The sequence below is a fragment of the Populus euphratica genome, unplaced genomic scaffold (genome assembly GCF_000495115.2).
Source record: "Populus euphratica unplaced genomic scaffold, PopEup_1.0 scaffold331.1, whole genome shotgun sequence".
Classification (NCBI taxonomy): domain Eukaryota; kingdom Viridiplantae; phylum Streptophyta; class Magnoliopsida; order Malpighiales; family Salicaceae; genus Populus; species Populus euphratica.
Window position 1 is genome coordinate 150,137 of NW_011500221.1, and position 23,500 is coordinate 173,636.

The 23,500-nt window shown below is 36.0% G+C and overlaps 4 protein-coding genes across 17 annotated transcripts; 3 read left to right on the forward strand and 1 right to left on the reverse strand.

Moving 5' to 3' along the window:
* The first annotated feature begins 426 nt into the window (after positions 1–426).
* On the forward strand, positions 427–6,051 carry LOC105112293 (uncharacterized). The gene is made up of 11 exons (XM_011007943.1): positions 427–926; positions 1,188–1,453; positions 1,581–1,660; positions 1,758–1,882; positions 2,118–2,239; positions 2,587–2,772; positions 3,247–3,321; positions 3,842–3,942; positions 4,735–4,787; positions 4,956–5,144; positions 5,503–6,051. The coding sequence occupies exons 2-11, from the start codon at positions 1,262–1,264 to the stop codon at positions 5,622–5,624; spliced, it is 1,245 nt and encodes a 414-aa protein (XP_011006245.1). The 5' UTR covers positions 427–926; positions 1,188–1,261; the 3' UTR covers positions 5,625–6,051.
* Positions 6,052–6,237: 186 nt separating this feature from the next.
* Positions 6,238–10,340, reverse strand: LOC105112295 (uncharacterized). 12 transcript variants are annotated; one of them, XM_011007956.1, is made up of 4 exons: positions 9,731–10,340; positions 8,676–8,970; positions 8,325–8,587; positions 6,238–8,255 (listed from the first exon to the last, which is right to left on the reverse strand). In XM_011007956.1, exons 3-4 carry the CDS (start codon positions 8,579–8,581, stop codon positions 6,887–6,889), a joined length of 1,626 nt encoding a protein of 541 aa, XP_011006258.1. In that variant the 5' UTR covers positions 8,582–8,587; positions 8,676–8,970; positions 9,731–10,340; the 3' UTR covers positions 6,238–6,886. The 12 variants fall into 12 exon arrangements, with proteins under 12 accessions (XP_011006258.1, XP_011006256.1, XP_011006253.1 ...); XM_011007954.1 differs by having other exon boundaries at positions 6,238–8,581; positions 8,676–8,725; positions 10,136–10,338; XM_011007951.1 differs by having other exon boundaries at positions 6,238–8,587; positions 8,676–8,725; positions 10,136–10,338.
* Positions 10,341–13,911: 3,571 nt separating this feature from the next.
* Positions 13,912–19,067, forward strand: LOC105112296 (bromodomain-containing protein DDB_G0270170-like). 3 transcript variants are annotated; one of them, XM_011007959.1, is made up of 12 exons: positions 13,912–14,393; positions 14,504–14,803; positions 15,473–15,539; positions 15,632–15,691; positions 15,775–15,853; positions 16,073–16,118; positions 16,203–16,301; positions 16,478–16,546; positions 16,657–16,783; positions 16,820–17,011; positions 17,552–17,682; positions 17,791–19,067. In XM_011007959.1, the coding sequence occupies exons 2-12, from the start codon at positions 14,516–14,518 to the stop codon at positions 18,859–18,861; spliced, it is 2,229 nt and encodes a 742-aa protein (XP_011006261.1). In that variant the 5' UTR covers positions 13,912–14,393; positions 14,504–14,515; the 3' UTR covers positions 18,862–19,067. The 3 variants fall into 3 exon arrangements, with proteins under 3 accessions (XP_011006261.1, XP_011006259.1, XP_011006260.1); XM_011007957.1 differs by having other exon boundaries at positions 16,657–17,011; XM_011007958.1 differs by having other exon boundaries at positions 14,509–14,803; positions 16,657–17,011.
* Positions 19,068–19,622: 555 nt separating this feature from the next.
* On the forward strand, positions 19,623–23,456 carry LOC105112298 (uncharacterized). The gene is made up of 6 exons (XM_011007960.1): positions 19,623–20,136; positions 20,744–20,911; positions 21,022–21,141; positions 21,721–21,897; positions 22,300–22,464; positions 22,677–23,456. The coding sequence occupies exons 1-6, from the start codon at positions 19,888–19,890 to the stop codon at positions 23,202–23,204; spliced, it is 1,407 nt and encodes a 468-aa protein (XP_011006262.1). The 5' UTR covers positions 19,623–19,887; the 3' UTR covers positions 23,205–23,456.
* The last annotated feature ends 44 nt before the right edge of the window (positions 23,457–23,500 follow it).

Sequence of the window (23,500 nt, forward strand, 5' to 3'; positions counted from 1 at the left end):
AATTGTATCCATCCTTTCTACCGAGAAATTATTTGACACGTAAGCTGATGTATTCTTGTTTATTCACACCACAGCTACGACCTGAAATATTATTAATCTTACAAAACATCAACTTAACCTAATTAGATGTTGACAGTCGAGGAGGGACCGCTTAACCCTGAGAAATTATTATTAATAGACTTATTTAAAATATATTAACAACAAGATAATTCAGTGATAAGACACAAACAAAATCCTTTATTTTTTTATTTTTTTTCCTTGAAGAAATTATGACGTGTCCCATCTATTTACGATGGGGGGGGGAGAGAGAGAGGCGTATGTTTCCGAGTTATACTCGTCAGAAATTAATCCACCACGTACCCCACCCATCTCTCTCTCTCTTCTTCTTTTTTTTTAACAGTGTGAGTGACCGACCTCTCCACCGTTAAAGGACCACAAGAAAAGAAACGGAATTCAGCACTCAACAGTCAGTCTGTGCATTCATCAATGTTTTTTTTATAAGCTTTTTATTTGCTCCTTTTTTTATCAACAGCTAACAGCCTCTTCTCCCTTCTCCCCTCCTCGACAACAGAACAGAATATTGCTTCTTCTTCCAAGCCTTCTCTTCGTCCTTTGTCTTTCCACACTAACCCCCCCTCTCGTCTTTTCTTCGTATGATAAGATTCATTTAATTTACAGAAGAGGAGGAGTAACAAGAAGAAGAAGAAGAGTACAAGAATTCACTTCCTTCGATTGATCCAACGTTAGATTAATCTGTCTGGAACCCTATTGTGGCATCATCAATCTACAGAACCATTCATATCACCCCGTCTCTCGTTTTTTTCTTTCAGTTTATTGTTCTTCTACCAACCCAAGGGAAGAGAACCTGCACCGAGGAAGGAGACACGCCGTCTCTCTTTCTTCCCTCGTCATTATTTTTTTAATTGGTATGCCTTTTCTCCCCCCTGTCTCTCTCTCTCTCTCTCTCTCTCTCTCTCAAGAATATCATTCTTCTCTGTTTTATTAAGAAAGTTATTTAAATAATAATATGTTGGATTAGATTGGATCGGGCTGGGCTGGGTCGATTATTACCTACATGCATGAATTTTTTACTCCTATAGTATAGGGAGAGGATTCATTAGACGAGCGTGTTTGGTATTTGGTTGAAATGGATTTTAATATAGTGTTTTGTCTCTCGGCCTACATAGCTAAATGATTGTCTGAGCAGAGCAGACTTGGTGAATGAGCGTAGCGATCGGCCAAGGGGATCACAGAAAAGACCATGGAGAGATTCTTATTAGCTGTGGACACCATGGGAGCAAATCAGGTGGGAGGAGGACAGACTCTCTTGGGCACCATCAAAATTGCTGTTCTGCCCATTGCCAAAGTTTTTACCATGTGCTTCTTGGGATTTCTCATGGCCTCCAAGTATGTTAACATCTTGCCTGCTAGTGGAAGGAAACTCTTAAATGGGGTAAATAAATTTAAACCAACTCCAACCCCAACTTTATTTTATTTTTATTTTATTCATTGCTGCTTTAGTTATAAAACAGTACTAATCGGCTGTTTTAAACAACCATCTTTTCTTGTTATATGTGCAGTTGGTGTTTTCACTTTTGCTTCCTTGTTTGATATTTTCTCAACTTGGACAAGCTGTCACTTTACAGAAAATGTTGGAGTGGTAGTTATTTCCTCCTGCCTTTCCTTTTCAATTTACTACATCTGCGAAATTGTAATAGGGTTTGTTGTTAATTTAGCTGCTGTCTGTTTGATTGCAGGTGGTTTATTCCCGTGAATGTTGTTCTTAGCTCCATCTGCGGCTCGCTAATAGGGTTTATTGTTGCATCCATTGTCCGGCCACCTTACCCATTCTTCAAGTTCTCAATTGTACAAATCGGAATTGGTGAGCCACTTCCTTTTTTGAAATTTTAATATTGAGTGTGTGCTTATTAATTTGTCTGCTACTTGGGCAGTGAAATGCATATGCAAGTTTCAAAAACAAGTGTGTATATTATGCAGTAATTTTGAAAATCTCAGCATTTTTTTAATTTCTAAGTACATAAACTCCAGTCTCTACATATTAGCGCTTCAAATGTGCTGGTGCTTACTCTTTTCAAACCTTTGTTTATAACGTGCAGGGAATATTGGGAATGTGCCACTTGTTTTGATTGCAGCTTTATGTAGAGATTCATCTAACCCTTTTGGTGACTCGGAAAAATGTAGCACAGATGGGACTGCCTACATCTCGTTTGGCCAGTGGGTAAGTCGCAAGCATCTGTTAGTCTTTTGCTATTTCTTGTATGTTACGATCAGAGTTGCAAAACCATGTCGTACTTTGGTCGTTTATAAATTACCTTGCATACTTCTTCCTCTTTAGATTTATGGTATCCTTCGTGATAAATACAGTTTTCTTGCTGAAATAAGTTTGGGGTTTCTCTCACTACTAACTCTTAACACTCCGTGATTGCTTACTCTCTTTTCACTACCTCACCCAACAAGCTGGAAGCTAAAAATTAAGGAAATAAATTTTTTTACTGTTAAAACATGTCTTTATACATATATATTCTCAAGAAATTGACTGGTTAAGCTCTGGTTGATGCATGCCAGGTTGGTGCAATCATTCTATACTCATATGTATTCAACATGTTGGCACCTCCTCCGGAAGGTACCTTTGATCTTGATGAACCGAATCTTCCCATCAAGAAGCCAGCCAAAGATGCTCCCATGGAGGAAGTCCCATTGCTTGCCCAGGAGGAGGCACCGGCAGAACCAGATGCTCCAAAGAGAGGGAAGGTATGAATTAAGTTATGTTTGCATTTTTTACTTGTTTGATAAACAGTTGACAATCAAACTTCCAGATCATGATTATCTTATGGATGAATAACTTGACATTCTGTACCAATGGTATCTACTATTTGGTATCAATTGATTACAGTCTGCTCTTAAGTTTCTATATTTTTAGCAAGGAAATGGTACTAAGATGAATTTCACAACTAATGACATTGAAACTTATTGTTCTTGGTATTTAAGAGAGATTTTTACTGATTTTTAAAGTGGTTTTAAGACTAACTTATCACTTTTCTGAATACTGGTGATCAGTGCTCTCGCTATTTGTTAGAGCTTTCACTAAGCTCTGACCCTGCACCATGAGCTTTTGAAAAAAGCACATAAAAATGATTTTTTTCCTATTTAACCAGATGCTGGTGATGTATCATATCAATATTTTATCTGCATGGACTTGAGTTTCTTCATCTCTTGGTGTTGCAGATCAAACAGGTTCTTGTCTTTGTCTATGACAAGTTGAAGCTCAAGCAAATTCTTCAGCCCCCTATCATTGCTTCGGTAAGTTCATCTTTTTCCTTGACCTCTTTTTTTGGTATTTTTTTGGCAAACTCGTAAGTGAGGCCATGAAACTGCAATATGAGATTCTTGTTACCTATTAGAATTGCAAAATCTGTTGCCTGGTTGTAAGAATGCTGTTGACAAGTGGAGCTGGCACTTGGTTTCATGGAATGTTGTGTTGGCACATCTTATGTGGCCTGAATAGGAAATAACCCTTAACATGGTTGTGCTAATATCATTATTCTTCCACTTGTTGGCACTATGATAGGCCTAAAGATGAAGCATACGATCACCTTTATATTTCACCATCCTTTAATGGGCCAAAGTTCTATGCTCCACTTTTTAACTAATTTGGCATTGTGAGCTGGCTTAGTAAAGTTGGTTCTTGTCAAAAGCCTTGGATCTTATTTCCAGCAGAGTGCATTATATTAAAAGGAGGAGAGAAGGTAGCAAGGGAGAGTAATTTTTTTATTATTCTCCTCTTTTAACTTTCCTTTTCATATGTACATGTTTTTTGCAGATCCTAGCTATGTTCCTTGGTGCAGTACCGTTCTTGAAGCAATTGATCTTTACAACTGATTCTCCCCTTTTCTTTTTCACTGACAGCTGCATTATTCTTGGGTATGCTCGCATCTTACACCAAAGCATTTCTTGTTATTTGTGGTTGGTCGTTTTTCTGATTGCAAGCAAATTGGAAGATGTCAATTTTGCTGCCCATGTGCACCAGACTCATTGACAAGTTTCTATTGAAAGGGAGAATAAAGGAAGGAACAGCTATTCTTGTTATAATTTGAATTAATTTCATACATGGAGTTAGTGAATCAATATAGTTTTAAGGAATTAGAAACATGTATAGCATGTAAACAGTGAGATTCTGAAAGCTCTTGCGAGGTTTGTTAGACCTGGGACTTGAAACATTTGCCTTTGCACTCAACGGGCCTACATCTGAATTATCATGTGTGTCAAATCACTTGAAGTAATACAAGAATTAGGGAGTGGAAAGTAGCATTGATACTCAACTTTTCTGATGAACATGACCAAGTTTTTGCTATTCTAACTGGCATAAACATCAAATTGAATCTTCTTGGAACTGTAAGGCTTGTGTAATTAGTTAATGCTAATTCATTCTGAACATCATGTGTGTGTTGAATACATGTGAACTCCACAAACAGGGTGGAGTTAGCTTGCAATCCTTGCTAATTTAATAGAACCAAAACCATCTGCTTCTGTAACTTCTGAAAATGAAGCTTGACTTACATGTATGATGTTTGGTTTGCCTTCAAGTAATCAAGGAGAATTTATTTATGGTGCTGAGACATGAGTAGTTTATTCATTCTTGCTAAGTTACCTTTTCATTGCATGATGAAAGTGCATCTACTTGGTTTTGCTGATGCTTCTGGTTCTGGTTCTCAGGGAGGCCATGATTCCATGCATTTTGCTGGCACTAGGAGGCAATCTCGTTGATGGTGAGATAATTCCTGACAATCTTCTTGTTACTATATTGTGCCATCTTATAAACTATATTCAGAGTAACGGCTTATTCAGAGTAATGGCCTCATGGTTTTGTTGAAAATTTAGATTATCAGCTTAACAGCTTAGTGGATTTCAAGTGAAAGCTCTTTGTTTCACTGCAGGACCTGGAAGTTCTAAACTTGGGTTTCGGACAACTGCTGCTATTATTTTTGGTAGGTTGGTTTTGGTGCCACCTACTGGACTCGGCATTGTTATGTTGGCTGATAAGCTTGGCTTCCTTCCTGCTGGTGATAAGATGTTCCGGTTTGTTCTGCTTCTGCAGCATTCGATGCCTACATCTGTCCTTTCTGGTAAATCTTCTTTTCCTTTCCAGGAAACTTTCATATATGCCTTTTCAATCTGAAGGCAAACTTTTAAGCAATCAGAAAATTAGCATTTCATGATCAATCTTATTATGAAACTGTCATGATATGCAAGGGGGAAAAAGAAAAAGAAAAGGCAATTGATATTTTATCTGATCTGGTATACGAAGAATGTATTTAACTGGGTTAGAAATTGGCCAAAGGGAAAATATGGAAGATTCCTTCCTTAAAATGTCAAACAGCCAAAGTAATTCATTTGAAAGCAGGGATTAGAAATCAATTTTATTATAGTTGGGATGGGATTAGAGGGTAGCGTCTCTTTACTTAATTAGTTTCCTGTCTCTAGGTGCTGTGGCCAACCTAAGAGGATGTGGAAGAGAAGCTGCTGCTGTCCTATTCTGGGTTCATATTTTTGCTATTTTCTCAATGGCTGGATGGATTGTCCTTTATCTGAACCTACTCTTCTGAAAGTGCTGATCAAGCCATTGCTGACATAGAGCTATCTTCAGTTGCAATTTCTATTACTGCCTGCTCGGGTCGATAGCCAAGTAGATGACCAAAAACTTGAAATAACTCTTCTTTTTGTGAGACTCAAGCCTGAGACCTCTTGAAGGGCGGGTGGACATCGGCACCAATTGTTGGCATAGCCTATGTTTATAAGATCTGCAGGAAGGAGCTCCGGAGTACTCATTTAAATTTAATTTGATTCTGTTTTTCATCCATCAGCTGCCATAACATTCTTAATGCTTCTCTCTTTAGTTAATTTTTTCTGTATTTCCGTTCCTGTAAAGTATTTAGTTACGAGAACCACATTGAAGTGTATGGCGATGAGACCGGTTTCCCAATCAAGTTATGCCAGCTTAAGCTTGGATATCCTCCACGAGGTTTATGGGTTTACAGTCATTTTACAAGCATCCATGAATTTCTACGTTCAAAGATGAGTGTTTGTTCAAGCTTATATGGACATCAATCTGGTTTTTTTTCTTTTTTCTTTTTATGTTTATATCAAATTATCAAAACTACTAATAGAAAACACACGAAACTACTAATAGAAACACATAAATGATTTAAAACTAAATGCAATTTTAAGAGGCACACATTTAAAATGCACAGACACAGTGTGTGCAAAAACAAACGGTATATAAAGTTTATGAAATAATCAGAAACAAAAATATATGGCGTGTTTTCTCATTCAAGGTTGGACTCCTCGTACAAAAAGAGGTAAAAAGTGAATCACTCCCAACTCACTTGAAGCAGAAACTTATGTCAGCATGCCTTGAACCACGAGAAAGAGTCTGCTTTTGAGACAGAAAACAAGACACGGGTTTTTGTTGGAAAGAAAGGACGCTCAGCAGCTCAGGCTGATTTCTCCCATTCTTCGTTTATGCCACGCCAAACGAAAATAAAAATTTTGATAAGCAAAAAAACATGAAAAATCTTGCCCGATGCGAACACTTGCGCCAACCCTAAACGAAATGAACACGAGGAAAGGACATCCAATCACGAACAAATGTAGCTGCGTGAGGCCCTCGTTTTGGATTTTTGAGCAATAAATTCAGTGGAATGGTATCGCATGGTCCCAAGTATCAACCAAAAAGATCAAATCATCACCGGACTTCCAGAATCGCATGCACATCACTTTAGAATCAATCAATGCGGGAATGAATCTCACTCCTACTAAACACCTTCAATTAGGCATGGAAAGCCATCAGCACGACCTCAACCAAACCTCAGGAAAAAAACCACCACCTTCTCCTCTCATTGACCTTTTGGTTGGGCTGGGACGGGCCAGAAACTTGAATCTGATCCAAGCCTCGCTCAGGGAAGTTGCCATAACTATTTGCCCGCCTTCCTTGAGGATTGTCCCGCCACATCACAAGGACAATACCCAAAAGGCTAACAAGGGGAGCAGCAGCAAGCAGAAACCATCTCTTTCTACTGCCCTCTCTGCCAGAAGTACTTAAGGGCAGGCCCACATCTAGGAGTTCCCTTCCGGTTTGACCATGTTCAAGAGGTCCATCTGAGACATCAGAGGAACTGTCCTCACCAGCTTCCTGCTGCTGAACATCATGGATCCCCATTCTGGTACTTGAGTTTTGCTTACCCTCCTCATAGTCTTTATCATCAGTTGGAAATTCGTACCTGCAGAGAGGACATGAATTTCGTGCACTCAGCCATGGCAATATACAGTAAGGGTGATATAGGTGAAGGCATGGAAGCTGGTTAACTTCTGTGCCGATTGGCAAAAGCTCCTTGCAGATTGCACAAGCTACACCATCATGCCTATCATGTTCCCCATTGATGATCACAAGTGGTAGATTATTCACAAAAGACAGAGCTGCAGGAGGTGCTCCTCTCCTTCCAATGTCAGAATGAGTAAGAACTTCAAGCAAATCCCCGAAGCCTGTCGCATAATCTGCCAACTCATAATTCCATATGCGCTGCGGTAATTCCAATTCTTCCAAGTTAGCAAAGTCATGGTTATGTGCTTGTCTACTTTGCCTGGTTCTCTGGCGATTCAGGCCCTCAAATTCTGGTGAATGGGACTGCATGTGCCATCTAACAGGGCCATTAACTTCACTAGGACTTGAAACAAACAGATTTTGAAGTCGAGCTCCTGCTTCTACAGATTCAATTGTATCTTCCTCAATATCAGCCTCTTCCCATTCACCATCCTCTTCTTCTTCCTCATTCTCTTCCAGGTCATCAGAGTTCCATTGGTGGAGACCAGCATGCATTGGATCGATGTCGGTATCACTGTCAAAATTGCTTCCCTCATCTGCTTGAATAAACATTTCTGGGTCCAAAACACTATGTCCGTCCACAGAACCATCAGAGTCCCCCTCATATGCACTAAAAAAAATGGCATCACTCCCACTATGGAAAACCCGGTACCTACTGGATCTGAAATTAATTTCACTATCCCCATAAAGTGAATCCACATTACCAAAATCCTCACTTCCAGAATCTGAAGAAAGATGCTGCCATCTTCGAGAACTACTTGGAGTCGTGCGGGAGCTTGTATGTTGTAACAACCTAGCAGAACAATCAACATCTATAGAGCGATCCTCATTCCCATGAACAGTGGACTGGTTTTGCCTAGCCAAATTAATCACATGAGAAAATTGTTGTGGGAAAATGTTTTCACTCGACTCAGCACTGCTGTACCTGGTTCTTCTTCCTCTGTGACGCCTCCTTTGATGAGAGTCTCGAGTAGGCCTCTCAAGATCTTCAAGCAACAAAAATCTACAGTCCCCACATATACTGATAATCTCAAGATCATCATTATCAGGTAATATAATTCTTTGGCACAGAGCACATACTGCTGGGAGGGTAGAATGGCCAACTACGAAACCACCATTAACATGGAAATGAACAGTGGATGTGGGCACATCATGTAAAGTTCCTTGTGAATCCCTATCCATCTGAAACTATACCAAGGAGAAGAAAAAATATTGAAAAACATGAGAGATAAGCAGGATCGCGAGTGCAAGTTAGTGAAAAAGAAATTGATTTCACTTTTTATGTTTTCCTTCAAATCCCTCTGCTTGTTCTACATCAGCTAGTCTTTGCACCACAACATAAGAATAGGTGAATTGATTACCAAATTAACCATCCACCTTAGCCCCTCCATGCTAATGTTGATCAAAAGCAAAATGCACAGCCATTTTCCTCAAGAGATAATGTTGTTAAATTTAAAAAAGAAAATTATTGTCGCCTTGTTGATAAAATAGTCATGTAAAAGAAATGCCCATAGGTGGCTGAGTGCTTGCATGCAGATGACTCCAATGAAAACCATCTATTCTTCAAAACCCTGACAGCACCACCACCCCTAAGCACCCTTTATCTTAGGATAATAACAATGAAAAAAAAGAAAAAGCTTCCTCAATTGACTTCCGCTAAGTAATCTCTACAATACAACCACCACCAGCAGCAGCAGCAGGATAATATGAAAAAGTTTAGCAAAGTAGTTGTTCACAGACTCGTATAAATCTGTTGAACATTCATAACAAAAAAAAGAGAAGAAAATCTGTTGAATTAAACTGAAAATCTATTAGAAGGAGCAAGTCCCTAGATGCAATGAGTTGAATCCTAAGAGCAGGTAGGGCATATGAATTAGAAATCTTAACACTAGTTACTCATTGAAAACACCGCCTCCAAACCCAGTAAGCAAAACCCAAATTCTCTCGTCAGTTAAAAAGGCAAGCATGCCAAGATTAAAAAAGAACAAGAAACGAAAAGTGGTTTTGCATATGCAACACTCGAGATATTTTAGCTTGATTATTGTACCCCTAAGCACTATAGCTATAGCTAGGGCAAAGTGGGCTTTGATTGCATAAAGATTGAGCTTCTTGTATTTCAATCAAATGAATTACAACTACTACTATAGCTAAGGGACACAAACAGCAATTTCTTTTTTCTTTTTTTCTTTTTTTACAGTGATTCATTTCCAATTACCAGTACTGTAGTAAGTAATTCACAGGCAAACAAATAAAGGATGCGAACCGAGATAAATTAGAGAAAAAAACACTACACGACTGGGAAATGCTGGGGAAAAAAGAAGAAAAAATTACCACAGAAATCAAGAAAGTGGAAAGAAATCGAACTTGACAGCAGCGACCCCAACTGCAAGAGCTAAAGTAGAATAATTTCGTCTTCAAATAAGAAAATGAAGAATCCAACAGCGCCACAGCACAGCAATTATGTATGTGGGTGGGTGGGGGCAAGTAGTGGCAAAAATGGATCTAAAAAGAAAGCTGCAAAAAGAGAAGAAGATATCCAGAAGACCCCGAACAGAGAGACAGGGACTCTTTTTTATAGAAGAAGCAAGCAAGATGGGAAATCCCGACAGGAAAGGACAAGACAACCACCGCAACAACTACAAGTAAAACTACCTGTGAAGGTGTTGGGATTATCTTTAAACAGAGAAGTGAAGACTAAAAATTGATGATGATAAGAGCAACCAAACTAGTCCTCACCTGACTACTGACAATTGTCTTGACGACACAACTAAGCCCTTTGCGTTATCCAAGGCAGGAGTTGAACTTGTGAACTCCCAGTATCACCAGCTCTCCACTGCGTTAACGAAGTCTTTTACTAATTATCATTTCTACGTGGTACCCAAAAATTGATTATAAATCATAGAGGCAAAGCAAGGTACTTGATTGAAAAACATAAGACTTCAAATACTTAATTGAGAAATAAACAATATGAAAAATGCACTCAGAATCTACAAAACTCACGTGCCCCTTCCAATCATTTTTTTTGTTCTTCGTCTCTCAAGAAAGGATACGGAATTCCTGTTATAATACGTAAGATTTGGGTCACCGGTCATGTAACTCGGCTTAAAACGACATGGTTTTAAAATATATTTTTTTAACAAAAAATAAAATAGTTATTTTGAGAAAGAAATGAAAAAAAATTACATTGTGTTTTACTCGATGTTTGACCGTTATAAATTTACCAACCGGGCTGATTAAATTTGATTTAGTGTGTTTTGAAATGCGATGAAAACTATATTTTTAAAAATTTTAAATAATTTTTTTATATTTTTTAATTTTTTTAATGTGCTAATATCAAAAATAATTTTTAAAGTATAAAAATATTTATTTTAATATATTTTTAAATAAAAAATATTTTAAATTATCATCATTATTTTAATTTCAAACATACCTAGTTGATTATTTTTAGTTCATGAACAATTTAGTGCTTTAGCTATTTCTTATATGTGACTTTCTAATAGCATTCCACGTGTTCCATATTGATCATGGTTTATTATCAATCTATTAGGGATTGTAATTGTATTATGGTTTAAAATATTTTTTGTTTAAAAATATATTAAAATAATATTTTTTGTTATTTTTAAAATCAATATATTAAAAATTTTAAAAAAAATTTTAAAAAAAATTAGACCACATTTCCAATAAATTAATTAAAAGATATAATATACTAGAAATGTTATCTGTAGTCACCTATGGGCTGAAAACAAAAATGATATAAGAAAAGGGTCAAGATAAAAAAAATATAAGTATCTATTCATTAATTTAACTGACAATTTAAATAATAATCTATTCATTAATTTAACTGACAATTTAAATAATAATAATAGATAAACTAAAAAAAAAAAAACAATACTATACATGAACTTATCTGAATTATCAAACAATAGAGTAGAAGGAAAACTATAAAAGAAATAAAAAAATAAAACTTAAAAAAAAACACATGAACTTGAAAAATTGGAGAAAAAACTAAAAAAATCCAAGTGAACTGATATAATTTTAAAAACTTGCAACTCATTGAATCATGTATTAAGGTTCAATTAAAAAGTTAAATTATCAACTAATTTAATTTTAAAAAATGATATCATTGAAAAATATTAATAAAAAGACTTGCAAAAAAATAGCAACAAAAAATGAGGATAAAGTTTAAGAGAAAAATAACTAAGGATGATGAAATTTGAAAAAAAATTAAAATAATACCAAACAAAATAAATAGCAATTAAAAGAATAAGTACTAAATTTGAAAGATTAAAAAAAATCACAAGAAATAAAATTGAAAATATTTGTAATTTAATAGATTATTTATAAATTTAAAAACAATAGGAAGTGAAATTAAAAAAAATATAGAGGGCAAACCCAAAAGAATCAAATCTCAAAAATAAAAAAAAGATTAAATATATAAAAAATGCTAAAAAAAAGAAAAAGAAAAAACAAAACCAGACAAACATTCTAAACATGGCCTAATATCTAAAACTTATAACTTATGAAATCCTAGACCTGAATTTAATTAAGAAATTTTACTCTCAACAACTTTGATTTTGAAAGATAAAATTGTATAAAAATATTAATAAAAGAATTATAAAATAAAAGATATCAACAAAAGAAATGAGGATAAAAATTGACAAAGCAAAACCCAAAAATGATAAAATTTGAAATAAAAATATTTCCAGACAAAATAGATTACAATTAAAAGAATGCAAAACATATTTGAAAGATTAAAAAATCACAGGGGGTGACATTAAAAAATATTTATAATTTGATAGATTATTTATAGATTAAAAGATTATACGAGTAAAATAGAAAAAAAATCATTAAGGGTTAACAAAATAGAATTAAAACACAAAACAAAACAAAACAAAAAAATAAAAAAATAAAAAATATCATTTTTTTTAAAGAAGTAAACTTGTCTATCCTCTTAACCTAACCTAATCTTTAAAAATTATAAAATTTCAATTAAAAAATATATTTTTCAGTCAATTTAATAAAAAACAGTGAGGATAAAATTTAATAAAAAAAATAAGAAGGATAAAATCTAAAAATAAATAATAATAATAATAATAAATAAAATAAATAATAATCAAAACACATTCAAAGATAAAACTATCATATTCTCAAACAACACTAAAAATGGTTAATTTCAAAACCCTGACTTAAACAAAGGCAAATATATAACAAGTGAGATTTGAGCCTAAAATTCCATTAATAACATTAATTTTGATGGACAAAAAAAAATGGTTAACAATGAAAGTATAAAATCAAATAAAAAAATTGATATCAAAATCAAATGCAATATGAATAGAAATTTATTGAAAATAAAATGGATGAAAAATCAAATAAGTGATGTATCAACATTTTATTGTTTTTGTTTGGATTTACTCAAAAAAATGATAAAAAGAGAGTAATAATTTATTATTTTTAGGTTAAAACAAATATTAAGATGAAATATATATGATTTTAGTAAGTTATTAGTCTTGTTATTTCTAAACTCAGCTAAACATTTAACCTAAATATATATGGGTTCATGAGCTGTTAGGCCTATAATTTGTAGGTTCAACTAGGTGTTGAATCTATGTTTTTTTAATATAAAAATAATTTTTTCTTACAAGTTAATCTTATAAGAGATTTAGTTTTTCATTTATTTTAAGATTTTTTTTCTAAACTATCTCTTAAATATTTAATTATAACAGAATTCTCAAGTACATAAAAAGAATCTTTTATAATTTTACAAATATCAAGCATGATTTGCTAACCATCTGACCCGCCACCTCGCTAATAATAGGTGGGTTAAATTGTCGGAACTATAAAATTAATTAAATATCCCAAATATGAGGGGTTTGGAGGATATCCTAAAAAAGAAAGAAACCAAACATTTAAGTAGCTTTCACATGGTGAATGTATCCTACGAAGATGGAAAATGGTAAATGCAATTATTTTCATTAAATGTAAAAAATAATTATTTTGTTGTTTTAATGGTCAAGGCTTCCCCTCCCCAATCTACTGTTAGTCCTCCCCACCAAGCCATCCACACACACATAACTACAGCATTCGTAATAATTCTGCTGAAAATAATAATAATAATAATAATAATAATAATAATAAAAAGTTTATCCAATTAAAGAGAAAATTAACCAAAATGAAAAACAAGGGGGGATTTAAATTTTTCCGTAAAAAATAATCATAAAATTTTATTCGTATGTTTTACCTGTAAAATCTTATATTTTCTACCAATTCGTCATTATTATTTTTTTAATGTGAAAAATAAGTTGAAAGTTTTTTATTCCATAAAAACATGGGCCTGAATGGTCGAAGTGGTCAGGATGTGACAACAGACTCGGGCCATGGACTATCAAGCGTTGACGGCAAAAAAAAAAAAAAATTAAAAAGAAACTATTATTTCCAGTAATAAAATAAATAAATAAAGGAAAACGATTAAGGGAAGAGTCTCTTTTAGCTGATTCGTTTCTTGTCTGGTTGCGGTCTGTGGAACCCCACACTCTCTGTCTCTCTCTCTCTTTCTGTTCATTACAGGGCAGAAGCGTTCAAAAAACCCTTCATTTCAATTATTATTTTTATTATTATATTTAAAAGAGAGTTTATTATTTATCCTGTGTGTCAGTACTCTTTGATGGCAGGAGCATCCTGTAATCACCTGCCAAATACCACTCTTTTATTTTGTAAACAAAAGATTTCATTTTTAACGATCAGCAGCAAATAGCAACAGCAATCAAATCAATTAATGGGGTTTTTAAGCATTTTCCTTGGTTGAAAATTTTGCATATCTCTCACTAAAATGGAAAAAACTACACCCCATTTGCTTCCTCCTAGCTGTATTTCTTCAATGCACCACCCTCTTTACCATTCGCATTGCTCACTATCTCATCACCACCTGCGTCTCTTTCTATAAAGCTCTGTGCTGGGGAAAAAAGCAACATGGGTTGTTGTTCTTGTCAAACTTGAGGTGGGTTTTTGTGATTATTTGAGTGTAAAGTTGTCTTCTTTGAAGTGAGTAAACATAAAGTTACGAAATTGACAATGTGGGTTTGTTTCTCTTTTGGTCTTGTTGGCTAGGAAAGTACAAAAATGAAGAGTGGGAGAATGCTGAGAGAGGGACACAGAAGGAGTCCTAGGATATCTGCTTTGGATTTGTGGAAGGCTCAGCCACCAAGGAGGACCACTGTTGCTAAAAAAACTAGGCTTACTAGGAGCATTACTAGCACTAGTACCAGCACTGCTGCCGAGGTACAAGACAAGGAGTTAGACCAGCAAAAGGAGAACCAAACTGAGGGTCCAGCCTGTACGACAAGGGCTAAGAAAAAGAGGAAGCTTAAACCTCCTCAAGATGTGGTTTCTACTCCCAATTCTCAACAGGTTTTTATTCTTGGCCTCCCTTTTATTTTTGTTATCTATCCATTTATTTATTTACTCGGGTTTGTTGGAGGGGTGAGGTAACAACTATCATTTTCATCAAATTCTTTGTTTTATGGAGCTAATTATCTGCAAAGATGAGTATTTTGCTGGTTTCTTGCTCACTATAATTGAGTTGGTCATGCCCAATTGTTCTTTTATTTGGGATCTAACTTCTAAGTTGTTGGGGCGTTTTAAAGACGGCTCCTGTATGGGTGAAAGTTGATGACTACATAAATTCATGAGAAGAATCTGTGCTGTGCTATTGGAAGTAGCAGTTGATTGACCCCACCCAACATTTCAGCTCAAATACAGCATATGGGTTTTACTTGATCATTACTATCTTTGTTGCTTTTATTGTAATTCTTAAGGCAGTGGGGCTCGTTCAGAATTTTTTCTTCTCTTTCTACTGCATTCTTACCTTCAGCATATGAGTTATGTTGTATTCAAATTTTAAAAAGCCTGCTACTTAACCATGATATGCAAAACCTGTTTCTATAGAGTGCTAGTAACTAACCAGTACTTTGTGATTGTCATGATGTGCTTGATTGTTGCCTCTTGGTCTCTCCTCATGGCTCTAGAGGTTGTATAGATTGATAGAAAGTTTTCATTGTTCCCTGAGTTTGGTTTCAGGAGCCCAAGTTAAGTGATGTATCGGATGACAGAGAAATAAGTTACGAAGATCATCCAATCAGTAGTGGTAAGCCTTTTGGTTTCGTTAAAATGTTGTTGCAAAGTGCCTGCTGCTTTAAAGTTTCAGTGACACTAACATCACATTCCCTTTTGGACCAGATGAACCCATTTTGCAGAATAAAGATAGCCCGAAACAGAAAGGACAAGCTGATTCTCCAGGTGATCTTCATGTTTTTTAATTAATTTTGTAAATTAGATCTTAAAGTTTCCCTGTTGTGACTCTAGTTTTTCTCCTGCATCAGATCAACCATCTAGTTTGCCATGTACATCATGGGTGCCAGAAAAGCGCATGCTTGAGCATATCATTGACATATTACAGAGGTGGATATTTTCTCAAATGTTTTTATATCATTGAGATACTGAGAAATTCTTGGATGCATTAAGTATTTAATATCATTATTAAATTCCCAATTATAACTTTGTTTTTTGCAACCGGGGAAATGACATAGCTGCTGAGGTTCTTACTGTGGAGTGTCTATCGCTGGTTGAAAATGGTTTTCTTTCTTGTTCTGACTTTTGTTTCTTATTTTTCTGTCTCAGGAGAGATACCCATGAAATATTTGCAGAACCAGTTGACCCAAATGAGGTTGGTATTTGGCCAGAAGTTTCTTTTCATACCATGAATTTGTCCTTTCTTGTTCATTTTATTTATGGAATTACTGATGATAAGGTTGAGGAGTACTATGAAATCATTAAAGAGCCTATGGATTTCGGCACCATGAGGGCTAAACTACACGAGGGAATGTATAAAAGTATTGAACAATTTGAGGTTTGCTCATTCATCAAGTATTAGCTCTATATTTACGGTTTTAAATGTACATTTGTTTGAAGGCACATTTGTTTTACAAGGTTGATGTGTGAAACGTATAACTTCTGAACAAGAAACTTGTGTTTTTTTTTGTTTTTTTTTTCCTTTTCTGATAACTAAATTTTACTGTTATGCAGCATGATGTGTTTCTAATATCTGAAAATGCAATGCACTTTAATTCCTCTTCCACCATTTATTTCAGACAGGTATGATATCGATTTCCTATCAAATAACTGAATCATATTCAAAGAATATTCTGCTTAGATGAATCATGAAATTTTCACTTCAATTGAATGTCGAAGGTTGGTTTTTACAGGCTCGTGCCATAGATGAATTAGCAAAGAAGGTTTTCCATCTTCTTAGAACTGATCCCGAGAATTTTGAACTGGAATTCTTGGGGACGAGAAGGAGAAATGGTAGAAGGCCCCAACATGAAGCCAAGGGTTCAAGATGTAGAAAGCCCCAGCATGAAGCCAAGGGTTCAAATTATAGCTCATCCCCTAAGGTCGCGAGGAGTTCAAAATCGAGTAATACAGCTGTCCATGTATCTCCAAATCCCACCCCATGTTTAACAAGTTGTTCATCAAGTCTGAAAAGAGCAATCCGATTGAACTCTGGATGTTTGGGTATTACAACTCATTCTGAAGCAACAGACGACAGAGGATTTTTTGGTAAGATGTGAATTCTGTTCTGACCCTCTCAAAATCAAATTCCTCAAGGACTCATTTTAGGGAAGGGCAGACCCAACATGCACAGAATATGTTAAGTGTTGACCTAGAAATTTAAGGAATTGCTTTGAAAATGAATCTAAGGAGCTCTCCATCTGTGATTTGTCGATATTTGGAATCTTTATCTTTAAAGGATAGAAACTCTCTGTCCAGAAGGAGCTTTCCATGTGTGGTTTGTCGTACACTTGCATTTAAATTCAAAAGATTCGCTAGGTTATGATTTTATCCCATTGACATGAGGTCATAATCGGATCTGCTCCCACTACACATCTGGTTGTTTAGATTAAGTAATTCTGAAGGTTTCAAACTCAAGAATATTCATACCCCTAATCTGCGAGGTGCTTCAATGTAGATTGTACACAAATGCATGAAGCCATTTGTTCCAACGATAGGGAAACAGAGATGCAGAATTTTTTTTATTCTTACCATGAAGTATAATTTTACAAATTTCATAACATTTATTAATTAGCTTTTCTTCAACAGGTTCTGGAGACAGTAAAAGATCTTCTGATGAAACAGATAGGCGTTCTACATATAAACCATGGATGTCCTTCCTCAATGAGAACTATCCAATTGCTTCATCAATTTATAGTAATTCAAAGCCACTAGTGCATGTAAGTGACTAACCCAAGGGAGTTTTCTGTTTTCTATCTATGCTTCCTGATACCATGGATTACTAGCTTTCAGATGGTTGATGACATGGTGTTTCTCGCTTGATGTAGGTGAATCAGCAGGATACTTCCTACAGCGAAAGCTTACTGTTGTTTGCTAAGGACTTAGGGCCAACTGCCCAAATGGTTGCCAGACGCAAGTTAAATGGATGGTTGAACACTGCTGCCAATTTTTCAACTTCAGGTTCAAACTTTTGGCTCCAGGCTCCAAACTGTCAAAATTTTGCAGCATCAGCCTCTGCTCAGTATCCACCTACTTTTGATGTTCCACCCTCTGCTGCCTGCCAAAATATAAGCCGCGGTGAAAGAGTAGACATGTTTGGTGCCGATAAAGGAGGCAGAGCTTATGCTGTTAACAAATTGAGCTTGCATGGAACTTCAAGTGAAGTGGCGCCAAACCATAATTGTTACAGTATCTTAGGCGACATTAAAAGTGAAGTTTCGTTTGCTAATGAAATGGATGTTGCCAATGTCTCAAAGAATGAAAAGCCTCACCAAAGCCAAAACAGAGGCCTTCAACAAGGTTCACATTCATATGTCACTGATGCTAGAGATCTGAATCTTTTAACTGCTGATTTAAGTATAAATGATGACGATTCAGCAATGTGGAAAGTGGGGAAAAGCAAGATGGATAACAAACCACAATCATTGGATTTAGGTTTCAAGGACTCTCAGTCAAATGCTTTGGAAAGCAGGTTCAGTGAAAGTTACAGTTTTTCACCATCTTCATGGCCTTTAAAAACCACAGGCATGTCAAGTTTTAATCGAAATATGGGCAATACACGTAGTGGCAGTACACGTATTCTAAGTACTCAATGTCGAGGTGGTGATCAAGCCTTTTCTACTCAAGGTCCAAGTCATGGACTTGGTGGTTCATCTGAGAGAATTCCTACCTTGAAACCAAGCGAACAACCAACACATGTTTCTGGTCATTTCATCTTTGATCTGCCATTTTTAAAGACACGGCTTGACCAGATAAATTCTCTGGGGCAGAATAGATTTTCACAGCATGGTTCGGGTATGCAGGGACCTTTTCCAAACAGAACAGGCGAGACTTATAATGATGGCCGACCACATTCCTCTTTGAATTCTCAGCCTGCTAACTTGGCTCTTCAGCTGTAACATAATGTAATTGAACATGAAGAACTCATTGATAGGAAACATGTTTTACAACATGTACATATATTGCTAATGCATTGCATCAAAGAAAAAGCCTTTCGTTGTAGAAGCAGTCAATGATTGCAGCCTCCTAGGAATTGTTCTGTAATTAACTATGATTAAACAATTCTTTTTGAGAAAGATGCTATGCCAATCCCATCATTTATCAAGCAAGCCTTCATTTCAATCTTGGTTTGAACTTGTATTAATCAATGACAGGTAAAGATCTTGAGAAAATCTTCCTTATCGAAGACTCCATCAAATTTTGGGGCTGAAGAGTCTGGACCACGTATCAATTAGAAGGGTTGCTAACATACTATTCAATGAACTATCTGGACTAGAAACTTTTACAATAAAAAAGGCTTTCTTTTTGCATAAACTAAGTATAAAGAGAAGAAATGGGATTGGTGAGACTGATTCAATGATGATAAAATAAAGGATCCCATAACTGGAAAGATATCCTGATGGACACTGACAGACATACAGTCGGACTTGTTTCTTCGAACATATGTGAGGTGTCTTGCATATGCGAAGGTGGAAAATGCATTCGTGAGTTGTAAGCCTCGTAGGTTGAGTATTCAACATATATAAAATTGAACCTTGGTCATACACAAATTCAACCACTCATTTGGCAATTTATCCCAGAAAAAAGAAGCAAGGCACCCAGTAATAGTTTTGGAAGGGGCACAACTCCCAGTCAATGCAGACCATTGGATCACAAAAACATGAAAAATCAAAGGGTGCAAGTATCTTAAAAGGCATACAAGTGTTGTCACATTAGCATTCCTCATGGTAATAAATTATGTCTTGTTTTTGCGGTACAAAACGAAAAAAATACAAAGTAAAAGTTCGTTAGACAAATCCAAAAACAGAGAGACGGTTATTGGCCGTGGTGATCTTCCTCTTCCGTGATCGCCACCTCCACTTTGTCATCGTGGCGGCTGCCGGTGGCTGTAACGGCCAAGAACAAGTTATTATTGATAAAAAGAAATGGCATATAGGAGAAGACAAGGAATCACTAGGGCATCAACGTTCAAAGAAGAGATTTATCGCCCACCAGAACATGACCACCACCATGATAACAACAACAAAAATAGTAATAATAACGATGACACATTGTTTACAGCATCTTCTTCATCCCCATCTCTGGCTGCTCAGGCTATTAGGGCATCTGCTGCTCATCGTGAATCATCCCTTTCTTCTGCATATGTTGGTGGCTCTATCTCTCAGCGATCCAAGGTCTTCCTTACGTCTTTTTTCTATTAAGAACCTTTTTACTTCTTCTCCTGTTTCTGCTACATTTAGGATTTGTTTTCTCTGCCAAAAATGAGAATGGATCTCATCTTGTCTGCATCTTTAAATTGATCTTACTGATCCACTTTCATGTCATGACTACATAAAAAATTGGTTCTGATCACTGCTTCAGTTTTATTGATCTTTCATTTTGTGATGTATTCAATAATATTAGAAGCATAGATGATAAAAATATATATATATTAGAAACATCGATAGTTTTATAGTATTGTTTCTGGTAGGATTCAATAAATTTTATATGCTTATAGTCTCTATGCTTTCCTCTCTTGGTTTGGCAAAAATTCATGAATTGATAATATATACTTGTTTCTAGTTAGATAATAGGGGACTCCAAATTAGATACTCATGTCTCCAAAGCCTAAATCTTTGAGTCTTTTATGACTGGACTGATGCCCTTGCCCCTTGTTGGCATGATTGGTAATGGTTGCCGTAAAAAGATGACAGCTTGGCTTGCATGTCATTGCATTAGTAGATGTATTCCACGTTATTCTTACCCTGTAAATTTGATGAGGGTATGATGCCTGAACATTAGGTGTTCGATGCATATGAAGACAAACTGGGAACAAATGGGTCGAAGGGTTTTTGGGGTGTTCTTGCTCAGAAAGCAAAAGCAATTATCGAGGAAGATAATTTGTGTCAACAATTTGAAACACCAGCAAGATCCAGGTTCCAGATGCCAGATACCTCTGCAGGTGGTCAGGTGATTACCAACTTAAAATTTGAGTCTCACTTATTTGAGTGAAGAAAATCAGGAAATAAATGAGCAATGGTGATCAAATGATTGTTGTAATATTTTTGTTTCTTTGACAGTTTTCATACCGTACACCTGAGGGCTTTAGGAAAATGGATAGTCCTGCACTACGAAAGGGCTTGGATAAGATTACTTCTTCCCTTAATCAAATTGGTGATACCTTTGAAAAGGCTTTCGAGGTAAGATGTTTTGCTTCCTCTGCAACTCTAGGCAAATTATCCATTGTACTTTCACTGCTTAACTTGTTGTTATTCCTGATCCGACTCGATGAGCTCATGATTTCATATCTATCACCTGAACAAGGCAAGGATTGCTAATTAGCCAGCTTGTTAACTTGTAAAGGTATACGCAACGCATCAAAAGGGTTTTTCCTTTTCCTACTTTCTACCACTTTTATCCTGAGGACAGTCCTCCAACTTGACTGCTGTTGTTTTAGTTCCATTTTCTATTGCTGAGAATTATGGCTGTGGATATAAAGCTCTCTTAAATACAACAGTGAACAACTAAATTCAAAGTTGGTTATTAGAGATCAGGTTTTCTGTATTGAGGAGAATTTTGGTATATTTTTTCCTACTTCTTTTACGAAACACTGAATCGATTAGGGAGGTTACAGAAGAATTGATGAAAATAAGTGACAATGATGCTAACAAAGTACATTTGCAGGGCTGCATATTTGGAATAAAACAGTCATACATTTAAAATTCACCAAGTCTAGAAATTATATTTTCTCGCTTCGATATCTCCGGTTACTTTTCCAGGAAGGTCGCACTATTGTGGAAAACAAGACTGCAGATATCATCCAAGAAACTCGCAAACTGCAAATCAGGCGAAAAGGTTCTGAGGCACATAATCAAGGTCCTGGTGAAAATACTTCATGGATGCAACAGCCTACACAGCCACTGAACCATGAAAATCAATTGAAGGCATCTCGCGATGTAAGGTGGCAACTTTGTATTTGAGGGTCGCTGGTTCATCTGGAAATGTTTTAAATTCTTTAATTTGGAAATCAAATAAGATTTAAGTTCTCAATTAACTTAATTTAAACTACTAAGCAGCATGTCACTAAATATGGAGGTCTCTAGATACATGATAAATTATCGCGGCTGTGGTAAAAGTGTGAATTTCTTTCTTGTTTCATTTGGTGACTTAGATTTTAGCCTGTGCCTTGAACAAGATTAAAGCTTTCAGTAATAAAGGCTTAATGTTAAAAATAGGATATGAATCTTAAGGTCAAAATTGATTTGAAATTATTAGCTTCATCAAAAGACAAAGTTGTGAGCCTAGTTTCAATCTCGTAGCTGGTGAAATGCATGATTAGCCTTTGCTTTTGTTCACAGGTTGCAATGGCTACTGCTGCCAAAGCAAAACTTCTTCTGCGGGAACTGAAAACAGTTAAAGCAGACCTGGCTTTTGCTAAACAAAGATGTTCACAGCTTGAAGAAGAGAATAAGATCGTTCGGGAGAGCTGTGAAAAGGGCAGCACTGCTGACGATGATGATCTGGTAATGCTTTCTTCTACTAGTTTGCACTCTCATCTGACGATGTTCTCTATATAAGACCAATATGTGCTGTTCGTCCCAATTTCGTAATTCATGTTTCATCTGCAATGTTGATCTTCATATCGTCAAGGAAAACCTGCCATTTCTGTAGGGTGCTTGTACGACTATGCTTCGAGACAATTCTAATAATCTAACTGAGATTTCTGATGTGGCAGATCCGCCTTCAATTGGAGACACTTTTGGCTGAGAAGGCCCGTCTAGCACATGACAATTCTGTTTATGCTCGTGAGAACCGTTTTCTGAGGGAAATTGTTGAATACCACCAACTTACAATGCAGGATGTTGTTTATTTGGACGAAGGCAGTGAAGAAGTCACGGAAGTTTATCCCTTTACGAGGATGCTTTCTGTTTCTCCACCCTCCTCCACATCACCTTCTGAGACCACATTACGTTCACTAATTGAGAAGGAAATCCATCCTGTCCCTGACCTACCACCAGAAACACAGGAGGTTTCAGAAAGTGATGCCCCCACAAGTGCAGGTGCACCTGCACTCAAGGAAGTAGAAGAAGATGCAGGAAGAGATGCCCCCCCAAGTGCAGGCATGCCTGTCCGTAAGGAAAAAGAAGAGGCAAAACATATCCCTGCAAACAAGCAAGCAGATGAGAAATGCACTCCAGAGTCTCCAATACACGAGGAAAAGGAAAAGACATCCTTATCGGTATCACCTGGCGTAAACAAGTAGTCCTATCCATCTCTGGCATCAATAGTTTTGTCCAAGGCCGTTTTTTTTTCGTTTTTTCTTGGTTATGTGACTGGTTAAAGCCAAGGTTTTGGGGAGATTTTTTCTTTCTTGGGCATCATTCTTTATTGTTTTGTGCATGAAATTGTGTGTGCAGTTGTGTATTTGTTATCAAATAAAGTCTGATTTTCCTTTCTGATATAACATGCTTGCAGTTATCAACTTGTTTTGATCTAATAAATAAATTGTTGTGCATCATTTGGCCCATCATCAACTCATCTGTATAGTTTGAAATCACA

Excerpts from the sequence above, each read along its gene's own strand:
- LOC105112293 (XM_011007943.1), top strand. The coding sequence starts at position 1,262 with ATGGAGAGATTCTTATTAGCTGTGGACACCATGGGAGCAAATCAGGTG. Across the intron at positions 3,943-4,734 it reads GACAGCTGCATTATTCTTGG|GGAGGCCATGATTCCATGCA; the intron begins GTATGCTCGCAT and ends TCTGGTTCTCAG. Across the intron at positions 5,145-5,502 it reads GCCTACATCTGTCCTTTCTG|GTGCTGTGGCCAACCTAAGA; the intron begins GTAAATCTTCTT and ends TCCTGTCTCTAG.
- LOC105112295 (XM_011007955.1), bottom strand. The coding sequence starts at position 8,581 with ATGGATAGGGATTCACAAGGAACTTTACATGATGTGCCCACATCCACT.
- LOC105112296 (XM_011007957.1), top strand. The coding sequence starts at position 14,516 with ATGAAGAGTGGGAGAATGCTGAGAGAGGGACACAGAAGGAGTCCTAGG. Across the intron at positions 15,854-16,072 it reads ATCATTGACATATTACAGAG|GAGAGATACCCATGAAATAT; the intron begins GTGGATATTTTC and ends TTTCTGTCTCAG. Across the intron at positions 16,119-16,202 it reads AACCAGTTGACCCAAATGAG|GTTGAGGAGTACTATGAAAT; the intron begins GTTGGTATTTGG and ends ACTGATGATAAG.
- LOC105112298 (XM_011007960.1), top strand. The coding sequence starts at position 19,888 with ATGGCATATAGGAGAAGACAAGGAATCACTAGGGCATCAACGTTCAAA. Across the intron at positions 21,142-21,720 it reads CCTTTGAAAAGGCTTTCGAG|GAAGGTCGCACTATTGTGGA; the intron begins GTAAGATGTTTT and ends TTACTTTTCCAG. Across the intron at positions 22,465-22,676 it reads CTGCTGACGATGATGATCTG|ATCCGCCTTCAATTGGAGAC; the intron begins GTAATGCTTTCT and ends CTGATGTGGCAG.